The following is a 12336-nucleotide window of genomic DNA, read 5'->3' as shown; positions in this document are numbered from 1 at the left end:
GTTGTACTGGAGGCTGACATTTAGCCTGCTTTTATTTTCAGTGACAGGAAACACCAATACCATACTTTATTTCTTCTGTTACATTGTCAGAAAATGCATGTTGCTGAGCCTCATTAGAAGCCCGTGGTGCTATTGCCTTGAGAACTTGGTCCACAATGTGCAATTTTAAAAGGCAAGTTAAAATTATTTAAGCTGACAACATTAGAGAACAGCCAAGCAAAGATGTACTATTTAGTTTAACAAACTCTTTTTTTTGTCAGACAAAGGGAAAGGTTAGCCAGAACTGTAACCCTAGGTCTCTGCTGTGTGCAGCAGGTAAGCTCAAGAAGTTTTAGGTTCTAATTTGCCTCTGCAGCCTTCAAAGGCTGAAGAACGATCCAGTTAAGAGTTGAGGATAAACGCTTAAACGAAACAAAAGTATTTAAGACATGAATTCTCTTATTCTTCTAAACCAATGAATAGCATCCGCTCTCAAAGTGAGTCATGCAATGAGAGTGTGCAATGCCAACCAAGTGTGGGAGCAGTAAATGACTATATATCAAAAAACATCATGGTAAGAAATAGACCATTATGTGGGAACCAACACACAGTCCTTAGGTATTTTAAGCTTTTAGTCCTAAAATTGCTAAAGTCATACTTCGTAACAATACACTGGATTGCAAACTAAATTCTTTAAAAGAAAGATTGAGGCATTTTAGTTTGTCCATCAAAACAGAAAGCTAAATAAACCAAGTCTGTAAGCAGAAAGCAGCTAAAGTATTAGAATTTGATATAAGAAATGTGGGTTAGAATAGTATCTAGGACACTTCTTATTTGCTGATGACCACTCCTTTTGAAGGGTGACGCACTTCTGAATAGGTTTAACAGCCTGGGAGCTGTGCAGAGCTGTGGTCCTGCCAGCAGTACATTTTCCCAACTACAGACAGAGAAATACAGGTCCTGTTTATCCACTCATCCGACTTCATAGCTTTGGTCCAGCAACTGCGTGGCCATACTAGCCCAAGCATTATGCTACATTTGGGTAGATGTGTGCAAGCTGTTTAAAAATTATGGCAAACACCTAATAAAATGGTTTCAGACAAAGGGCAGCTCAAAGCAGGAGCAACCAGTATTAGTCCTTCAGCTTTGCCATTTGTAGGCAGCAGTATGAGTTTCCACCTTATTGGAGGATATCTTGCCTCCCTCCAAATACCAGTTGTCTGAAATCTCTTCTGGAAGACAACAGCTAATTAGCAAATACACAGCACTGCTCAGTACAAGTGGTACACACTTGAACACCTCTGACCTTTCTTAATGGACCTAGAAAACTGTTAATTTGTTCCAATAATCTAAAAATACCTTCAGTTCAAGTTGCTTACAGGACTACAAGGGCTGTCTTTCTAGAGTGAACAAATGTTTCTAGCATATATACGGCATGAAGTTTCAGTCTGTTGTTCATGATTCTACTACTGTCAAGATAGCAGTCTGCACAAGAAGTGTTCATGAAATTCCCAGCAAGCCTAAAAGACCATTTTCGTCTTATCCATTAAACCCTATGCAGAAACCAGAAACAGACCACTTCTTTGCTACAAAAATTAAGTCACATGTCCCTTTAGGTGACTGATGAGCATGATTCCTGCAAAAACCAAAGGCCCTTTTCTGCTTCAGTGGTCGTCTTACCTTAGAGATACAATTATTCAGCAAATATCTTTGCTCACAGGTTTTTAAAACAAAACAAAGCAAGAAAATATAGCAATGTCTGTCTGTATATTTTGACAGGAATTCAGGTTTACAATAAACATTAACACTTTCATGAAAATGTGTATTTGTGTAGCTAAAAGAAAAGACGCTAAAATAGAAGAGTGATAACTGAATCTGTGCTAACATCACTGAAATTACAATAGCAATTGTTTGTGACAAAAATCTTGTCTCAGCAGTCTTAAGTCACAGAATAGACTTAATCATTGTTGAAATAGTCCATCCCTACTGTAAGTCCAATAATTATAGTCCAATAGTCATAATAGAGGGTAAAAATGATAAGTTGATTAAATTCTTGATAGCTCTTCCAACTTCTTCTGGTACATATCTTCTGCTTTACTCTAAACAACTTCTTCAGGACTTCTTTTGACATAGGTTCCCTTCATTGTTAAGAGACACTGAAATATATTAAGTCAAAGATCTAGTGTGTTTTTTCTCATCTGATCTAGTTAGTGTTATCTCACCTTCCCAGTGAATTAAACTTAAGCATAACCTGCAATCCCTATGTAGCATATTTTAATATAAATAAGCAGAAAATCCACAGGCAAAGTATATACTCTAGTATATTAGCTAGTCTCTTGAGTAACAACGTACTGGCATTTTCCTTACCGTTTCCCACGGGGATAGTGTCGTACATATTCTCCCACATCATGAGCAGCTACAGCCAGCACTTGTGGGTCATCAGAAACCTCCAGAAGTTTTGTCAGGATTCTAGGAAAGGATTTGAGACAATCAAGTCCCAGATTTTGGTTTGGGGTTTTTTTGTTGTTTTGGGTTTTCTTCGTTGTTGTTTAAATCACTGATAACTTAAAATAACAAAGCCTGTAACCATAGAAATGCTTCACAAGTCACCCAAACAGCAAAGCTAAAATAGAACTTTTTTCAAATGCACAGTTGCACTTAAACCAATGGAGATCCCACCTTAATCAACAGAATTATTAAAAGCATTCACTAGAGTGAGTTTAGTGAGCCACATCTACACATACCTATAACCAAGGTTTACAAAATATCTCCTTTTTTTACACATTGGCTTCAACATCAACAAGTTTTGAGTTCAAGATAACTGTACTAACCAAACGTATAAATATTTATAGATTGGGACAGGGGTGGGACACAAACACAAAGCCTACACAAGGCCAACAGATGCTGCTGCTTCTGTTACACAATAGACCCCAGTCATGCTTGCATTCTGTTCCCAGCTCCTGCACTCAGGATCCTGCACTATGGATTCAGAAAGCGGTAAGGCCACAATCCTCGTGACAAAGCAAGGGGGATACGACAAGACTGCTATCTATCAGCCTTTTCCCAACTCCATTCCTCCCCTCACCTTACAACGGTATCCTGGCTCAATGCAGGATAGAAGGACAAAAAGGGCAGAATTTATGCAGAACACTGTTATACAGAGTCATTTAAAAATTAAAAGGCATCCTAGCAGTTGAGAACAAAGCAGCACACCGAGTTCTCTGGTCTGTGCAACTGTGAACTTCTCTTGGTTCAAGACCATTAACTTTATCTCAAAAACATCACTCGTTCAGTCAGCTGCTGTGGTCTAAAAAGCAGTTCTGTCCTAACTCAAAGACTGAGATGATGAAAGCTATACCTTGTAATTGACTCCAATCTTATATATTAGTTATTTTATTAGCATGAACAGACATACAGAGCTGTAAGAATTAGAAAACAGTTCCTCAACTCTTAATATTGTCTGCATTTTTTAATGAAGTAGTTTAATCAGTTTTAGTGGAAAACAGCTACCAGTAACACTTTTCTAGCCAGTAATGAGAAAGGGGGGGGGAGGGGGGAAATTACACAGATACTAAGGTTAGGCACTAATAGTAAGTTTAAAAGGTCAAACATACAGATCACTGGAAAATTAGATTCATCTACATTTAGTGAGATGACAAACATGTTCTAATCACAGAAAGTTAGTAACAAGTTGAAATAGGTAGGTAGGTTAAAAATTCAACTGGAATTAAAAAAAGAACATTCTGTAAAATTATATTACCACAGCCACTACCTCTCTAGAGGCAGGAAGGTGACAGATGAAACACTTTTCATTTTAAAAGAACTCCTAATTTGAACAAGAAGTAGGAGCAGAAACTTGAACCATAACACTAATCAGAATTCACTAAATATCCATACAATATTGTTGAACAAAATACAAGTCCAGCATCACTTGCTTAAGAAGTTGATAATGGTGGAAGGCAGAAAAAAAAAGTAAGCTTAACAGTAAGTTTAGGTATATTAGAGCTAGAAAACAAGTAAGCTGGCAGTTAAGGGGAAATAAAATGATGTGGCTTGAAGCAAAGAAAAGATTGTCTGTCACACATCTTACAAAACAGAAGAGAAGTTCTGAGGTACAAGAATCTCCCCACCACACTGTGGGAGAGGTGGTTGGTTTTGGGGATGGTGGGGGTATTTGTTTTGGGGTTTGTTTTGGGTTTTTTTGTTTTTTGTTTTTTTTTAAAGGAACTATTGTAGATCACTGTCTTTGTGGCAGCACAAGCGCAATAAATTTACCTAACAGTCCTAGAACCAGGAGAGATGAGTACAGTAAAACAGTGCAATTGCTACAGGAAATACTAAGCTTCAACATCAACTTCATGTTGCAGTTGGCAGCATCTCAAATTTTTAAGTCTATAATCCTACATATTTAGCAATATGCCCTCAGGGAGGAATTTATCAGACTTGTTTGGTGAGGTTTCAGGGCAGACTGAAATGCACATAAAGCTCAGGATCAGCTTGCTCTTGCCACGCCTTCTAACATCTCACATGCTCCACTGGACCTCCTCATTTCTGTTAGGTCTGGCACTTACTAGCCAATACTGAACAGGAAGGACACCAGGTATTATCAGTTAACAACAATGCAGTTAAACAACTAAGAGCTCCTACAAGCTATTTAAGACCTAGACATCTTTTGAGTACACTCTTTCATAAGCCAGCAAATAAGTCCTTGACTCCAAAAGGAAAGATAAGCTTCAGCTTCACTTCATCTAACAATTTACATACACCAAACACAGTCCTAAGACAAAATAGACAGACTGCAACATAAGGCTGCAAGTCAGATTTTTCCATGAAACAGTGCCACAACTTTCAACTCCCAAGTATTCAAGACAGGAGTTCATTACTCAGATCAACAACAACACACAACACAAAACTAAGACTAAGGTATGGTAAAAACATTTTAATTACCTCAGTATAGCTGTTTTTCAAGTGAAAGCATGAAAGGAGTCAATGGCACAAATTTGCGTGCAAGTTAAGGTACAGGTATTCCCTCTATCATCATAATCAATATATTTTGATGAGTAAAAGCAAATAAACAATTCTGCTTTTGAACAAAATGAACCATAGATGAGTAAGGCCATACATTCTAAAAATAGCAAGATGTTCTGACTTGCTTTCATTCTAGACATTACTTCATGTTGAAATGTAAAACCTGTATTAGATATGGGTTCAGTTAAACACAGAAAGTATTAAAGAATTATGTGACTAAAGACTTGAAAACTTACTTGAGTAGTTCATAATTCTTCTCATTTAGTCTTACAGCATTCTCCCGCCAAAATTTCTCAGACTTGTGTACAGGACTCCACTCCAGTCTTCCTGACTTGAGCTCAGAACTGTACTCATCGAAGGAGCTGCAACACAAAAGACCTAAATAAAATATTGGCTAAGCTTCTATGAACAGAGTTTGAATCGCATCCCCAAGCCTGTCCCTAGCCACACAAAGCTGGAGCAAAACTTGCTGTGACATATTTGGAAGTCAGCTCTCTGCAGAGCATAAGAACTGTTCCCTGTCTTGGAGTTCAACACTTTAAAAATAAGGCATGAAAGGCAAGAGAAAAACTTGTTTTCAAACATACCCCTCCATCCACCCCAAAACTCAATTCCTGGAGGGAAAAAAAAAAAAAAAAAAAACAAACAACAAAAAACCAAAAAAACCCCACCAAAAAACCTCAACCAAAAAACAAACAAAACACAGAGGAAAAACCCAAGCCACACCACCACAGCATTTGGGAATTTAACTGGCTGTTTTGCCTGTTTTCTAGGTTTTAACTTCCCCAACCAACGATCCCAGTACTTGCCTCTCATCCAATTCAACCTTTGACATGAACTACAACGTGCAGTTCAATTTATGCACAAGAGCAAGAACTAGGTAAACACTAGAAAAAACTTGAGTTAATCTGGACAGCAAAATGTATTCTAATTCGGTAGTCTTCAGCACAGACTGGAACTCCTATGAGATCCATCTTAAGTCCTTTAACAATTTATCAGTTACAAAGATCACACATCCAAAAAGTGAAGATTTTCTATTCAGCCTGTAAATACTTAGAATAGTTAACTTATATATACAACCAGCGTCTCTGTACGCTCCACCTTATCAGCTAGCATTTATGTATCATAATCCTGTACATTATTTAGCCTTAAAAAAGAAAAAAGTTTTCAATGTTCATATAATCGCATTTTTTTAAAGTTCACACTGCAAAGCATACCTAAGGTCCTGCACACTCTCACCAAGCTTGTCCAGTAGAAATTTGATATCTTCACTTATGTCTTCATCATCATATTTCTGCTGATCCAAATTCTCTAGCTGCTTTAAAACTTTACACTGAATCATGGCAAGAGCATATTCTTGGCGAGTTTCTCTCTCAGTAGATTTCTCTAACAAATTCTAGGAAAGTAAAAATTTATTTATTTCGTTTGTTTGAAAAACAGACTACTTTGTTTCAAAGTGGTATTTTTAAGAAATTCTTATTGGCACTTTTTAATTTAGTAAGTGACAGAATTGACCACTTCTCGAAACAATCTCTTCAAAGAAGCAAAGCATGAGTCTAACACACAGTGGCTGCTTTACCCTACATTTAGTAGCATAAATTGCATAGAACTGACATTACTACACAGGATGAGTATTAATATCTGCCACTACAGCAGATGAAGAGGAACTTAAAAAAAAAAAAAAAAAAAAGGTCTGTCTTGCAAGGTAGAAGTAATGCAACCATATGTGCTGAAAAGGACAACCACCACTGCATTCAAGTTTAGGTCACTTAGACCTTTTTCCTCCTAGATTGTATGCTTCCTTCAATACCAGAAAGCATTAATTCACCTGCTTTGATAATTTTCCATATCAAATTGGACTGACTACAAAGACTATTCAAAGAAAAAGGGCAGGCTTATATCCCAAATTCCAGAGTCTCTGCCATAAACAACTACTTTTATCTGGGATTATCATTTTGGCTTTCTGTGCAGCAATAGTATAAAGCAGAAAAGCCTTAAAAAAAGGTCTGGATTAGATCAGTTTCTTTTGAATTTGGGAATATTCCATCTAGACATTTTTTATTCAAACAGAAGCTTGTTGGTAAGACTGGAATTACAAGCACAGAATGTAATAGTCAAGTTCCAATGTCATTTATTCATTACACTTCTACTCAATTTAATCAGCTTCAAATTATGTTGTTCAATCAGAGCTAGCCACCTGCACTTTTTGATAAAGCTGAAAACACGAATTCCATATAAAAGACTGTCGTGGTTTAACCCCAGCCAGCAACTAAGCACCACGCAGCCGCTCACTCACCCCCCCCCCCACCCAGTGGGATGGGGGAGAAAAATCGGGAAAAAAGCAGCAAAACCCGAACAGAAAAGAAGAAACTAATAATGATAATGATAACACTAATAAAATGACAACAGCAATAATAAAAGGATTGGAATGTACAAATGATGCGCAGTGCAATTGCTCACCACCCGCAGACTGGCACCCAGCTAGTCCCCGAGCGGCGATTCCCCGCCCCCACCCCCCAGTTCCTATACTAGATGGGACGTCCCATGGTATGGAATACCCCGTTGGCCACTTTGGGTCAGCTGCCCTGGCTGTGTCCTGTGCCAACTTCTTGTGCCCCTCCAGCTTTCTCGCTGGCTGGGCACGAGAAGCTGAAAAATCCTTGACATTAGTCTAAACACTACTTAGCAACAACTGAAAACATCGGTGTGTTATCAACATTCTTCACATACTGAACTCAAAACATAGCACCGTACCAGGTACTAGGAAGACAGTTAACTCTATCCCAGCTGAAACTAGGACAAAGTCCTTAACAAACAGAACATGTGTTCATATAAATAAGCCTTAACATCTACCAGAAATAAGCAATGAAACCATATAGAAGGAATTTGACTGCATCACTCATTTCACAGAACCATTACACTTAAGGTTTCTAAGATATAAGACATCATATCAGTTAAGGCAGAACACTGCAAATGAACCTTAAAACTTGCATACTGAAAGTAAGTCATATTACTGCTTTTAATGGCTACATACAATTAGCTTTAATGAGGAAAAGAAAGTTTCTATTTCAGTAAAAGAACTGAGAAGTAGAAGGCAATTTACAGAAAGTAATGCTAAATCACTTAGAAGTACTAATGAGAGCGAAAGAACAAATAATTAATTTTAAAAGACAAAATTCAACCAGTTCAAGGAGTAGGTATATAAACAGGTAGATAAAGTTTCCAAAGAAATCCTAGTGAAGAGAATTATAGGCAGATATGGAAGCTACTCCAAATTATTACCTATCTCATACCATAGTAGAGATATTCAAGCTTTTTATAGTGAAATTGAAAGGATATGTTAGGAAAGTACAAACAGGAACACATGACGAAATAGAATGGATCAGTAAACTACTCTGTGATTAAAAAAAAAAAAATTAACGTACAAAATGAGTTACAGGTAGGAAACAGACAAAAAAGACAATAAAAATATGAAAAAATGAGGAAAAAACATTTTAATAGGTAAAGAGAGAAAGTAATTGATTCGAAGTAGACAGCAGTACCCAATACCTGTTGCTTTATAGACAAAAATGACATTACAATTACATACTTCAGGCCATTAACTTGCCAAAGAGGTGAAACAGGTCAAATTTGGAGAAATCGAGTGGTAGAAAAGACATACGCAACCTGTCAAGACTTATGGCATACCTTCAGTAATGCACAGGCAGTAGGGATGATTGGAGAAATCATTAAGCCCTGTCCTTTATGCAAGTCACCTTTTTTTTTTTTTTTTCCCATAAACTGATACTGTGGCCTCTCACACAGGAAAAGGGTTATTTTGCCTCTGCTACCTATTTTAATTTTGCTTCAGAACTCACAGCTCTGATGTCTAATTTCTAATGTATTATTTCCTGGCTGCCAGTTTATAACCTCATTTTCATGCCATGTTGGAGAAAGAAAACAGCTAAATTAATTTCCCCGAAGCCTGTAACAGAACCATCTTATTCTTTCTTAGCCTTTATTTATTAAAAGAACTTGGCTTCATTTTTGTCTCCTCTTGCAAAACACACTAAATCTAAGAACTAACAATTATTTCTCCTACTTTTTATGATCTCAGAATTGGAAGAAGTTGGATATGAACTGCTAAGCCCCTCGACTTTTTTTTTTTTTTCCCAAGCTGTCTTGCTATATGTTCCTGCTTAATCCTAACACTAAGATCCTAAAAAACACTAGAACGTCTAGAAGTCTACATAGTAAGAATACCCCCTACTGAATACCTCACACCACTGACCTCCTTCGACACGATAAATAGCATATTCTTATGATCTACCTTATTCAGAAATTTTTCAAAGTGGCAGATGCTTTTGGCTAGAGAGACCATTTAAGTCACAGAGTAAGCACCTTCACACAGCTCATTATTGCTGATCAGGGAGTCAGTAAGCAACAATTCCCCTCTCCCACCCTAATTTGCTTGCAACATCTACCACTGCAACACAATCAACACCCAGGAAAATAGTTTCCAAGATCTACATCTCCTACTCAGGATCCAAGTCCTGTTTTAAAAACACAATTACAAGTGTTTACAGCATTCCTGTATTACCTACAAGATACTTGACAAGCACGTGTAAAACTATGTGCACATGCACAATCAGCATCCATGAACACAAATTGGTACTCTCACAATGAAAGCATCAAGCCTCAGTACTCAGTTATTCCAAATTATCTTAAATAGAACCAGTGATTCTTCAGGTAACGTGGACACAGTAAGTCAACTAATCACTCTTACATGGATATTCTCATTCATCTTGACAGTGCCACCAAGAAAAGATTTTTGGACTAGTAGATAAAAATAATTTCTAAGTCAGTCAGTTGGACAAACATATGCATATTTCTAACTAAAGCTTTGCAAGGCAAAATTTATCAGGTATTAGTAACTACAGTGTTTTACACTAGTACCAGTAGAAAAAAGAATCTTGAACTAAAGAAGGGAAATCACTAGTGCCTGTGTTAACATAGGTTTTTTTAGTCAACCTTATTTTAAGACGACATTGAATAGCAGACATCTATTACTTGTAATAGCATGTCTATTACCTGTAACAACACTCAGTTCACAAAAAAAAAAAAAAAAAAAGGAGAATTAAGCTTTCAATACAGTTTACTGAAACGGTCTAGCAGAAACAGCTGTGCATCAGCAACATTGGAGACCTACCCATTTGAGAGAGAAGCACAGTGTGATTGCAGTCAACAGACACTTACCCGAAATGCTGCAAGGATGATTCTAGTTACTTTCTCTTTGACAGATTCCTGAAGAATATCTGACAGCACTGGAACAATATTATACCGACGGAGATATTCACACATTTGAGGACTAAATGCCAGCAGCCACACACAAAAGATCATCTGATACTGGAGCTGGAAACCACATTTGTTGCTCAAGACCCCCATGATACTGAAAAATAGTATACATTTAATTTTTAAATAATGACTGCATGGATTGCATTGCTCCACCCAAAACATTAAAAGAAATGGTTAACAGGAACTTATTGGAAAGAGCTGCTGAGAATGAGTATACAACACACGCTTCACAGTATCCTGCACCAGTATTTATCACTGTACAAGCAGCTTGTTCAGAAAGCCATCTTTTAAAGACATAGTTATTTCGTCCTTAGCGTTACAGCCATAAAGCAGCTTTTCCCATGTGAACTGATGTGGTACTGTATCCATCTTCAGGTTCACCAAGACTCTTTTTCTACTGGCATGTTTAGAGCATTATTTGTCATTCTAGGAGAAACAGAAACGCATAGCTACTCCTTCAGAGTTAAGAAAGGGAAGGAGTAAACAGACAGAACAAATCTACACAAACTGAACTTGTTTCATTAATTGTATCTCTCCACAGGAGTGTCTGAAATGAGCTGAAGTAGTCATTATTTAACAAATGAGTTCTCAGAAAACAGCTTATAGATATAACACATCACAGATACACAAAGCACTGCTACAGAAGAAATAATATCACACTATCTCCAAGAAGAAATCATGCAGAAGCTTTGTTCAGCTGAAGTTTTGAAAATTTAATATGCAATTTACAGGTCCATTCCAAAAAAAGCTAACCCAGTTTAAAAAAAAAAAAAAAAAATTACTTACTTTCAAGATCATTGCTATCAAAATTAAGACAAATTCAAACCTGTTGAAATGCTGGCTTATTGTTATGCTTTAACAGTTTATTAAAAAGCTTCCTTGGTGAGAAAGTTTGTTTCAACAGTGTCATCTTGACACACATGAACATCTTTTGAACTTTCACTTCACTGGCAACTTTGACTTTTCTCCATTTCAGGGTACAGGGATATTTTTTCTTAAAGTTCAAGACATATAGCCACCATCCCCAATAGAGGCACACATGGCAGAAAAATTATTTATAGACAAGCAATTCTTTAAATCAGATGAGTGACAACATCCTAGCCTCATACAGAGCTATTTATGAAGAGAATCTGGATAAAAGAATAGTTGAAGCCATAGGTGGAAAACAAAATATTTGAGCTTAGCTCTAGAAAGTGTTTCTCTTTTCACTGATATTTTCAGACTGAACAACTCCAAACTGAAAGACAAAGAAGATTAGCAGAAACTCATTTCGTTAGTCCTTGTTCTATTAAATAAAAACCAGAGCATCTTCAGCTGAAGACAAATGGCTGTATTCCCCTTCAGATTATTTATTTAAGCAGTTCTTAATGAAGAGTAAAGTGGCATTAAAGCCTCAGCGTTGGTACCTATATCTGCAAGTTTCATTTGCCTATTTGACTATATTAGCATTTGAAAAAAAATTAGGTTTTGTACTCAGAGCAGCTGTCTTTTGCAAGAGAGTTCTATTCTAAAAGAGGTCGCTGGGGAACATGCTATTGTAAGTGCAAATATATCCATATAAATTGAAATAAATGCTCACCAATTTACTCCATCTGCTTCTACCCATGCAAAGCGGTATTCATTGACCCTGAGCATCAGCTGCAGACATCCAGCAACACACTGTACATACTGGGAACTCTGGGTGAAAAGAAGAACACATCACTTCTTACAGGAAGAGTTAGGTAGTAAGTGCTGAAGTTCAGTTTTTCCAAAGTAGGCTTTACTGGCACACTTCAACACACACCTCTTCAGTGACACTTCCCAAGTTAAACAGGCTCACTCTTACAATGCCTTACATTTCCCTATTTAAAAAAAAAAAAAAAAAAAAATCTTACAAGAAAAGGTGGGAAGCAAAATATAAATAGAGAAGAATTTTGAATACGAAAGAATTGTTACACAAGTGATGCCATTTTACATTACCATAACAGATTTTTATAGCCCATTTGAACACGCCTT

The 12336-nt window shown here is 36.9% G+C and overlaps 1 protein-coding gene across 4 annotated transcripts in view; it reads right to left on the bottom strand.

Moving 5' to 3' along the window:
- Window positions 1-12336, bottom strand: part of ATP6V1H (ATPase H+ transporting V1 subunit H) — a 51694-nt gene that overhangs the window by 16194 nt on the left and 23164 nt on the right. For all 4 annotated transcript variants that reach the window (XM_030011840.2, XM_030011841.2, XM_030011842.2 and 1 more), the window contains exons 8-12: window positions 11921-12018; window positions 10243-10435; window positions 6225-6403; window positions 5244-5369; window positions 2347-2448 (exon numbers count right to left, since the gene is read on the bottom strand). In XM_030011840.2, coding sequence (XP_029867700.1) covers window positions 2347-2448; window positions 5244-5369; window positions 6225-6403; window positions 10243-10435; window positions 11921-12018 — 698 coding nt within the window. The remainder of the gene's footprint in view (window positions 1-2346; window positions 2449-5243; window positions 5370-6224; window positions 6404-10242; window positions 10436-11920; window positions 12019-12336) is intronic.

This window comes from Aquila chrysaetos, chromosome 4 (genome assembly GCF_900496995.4).
Source record: "Aquila chrysaetos chrysaetos chromosome 4, bAquChr1.4, whole genome shotgun sequence".
NCBI classification, from domain to species: Eukaryota; Metazoa; Chordata; class Aves; order Accipitriformes; family Accipitridae; genus Aquila; species Aquila chrysaetos.
This window is presented reverse-complemented; position numbering and strand designations above follow the sequence as displayed.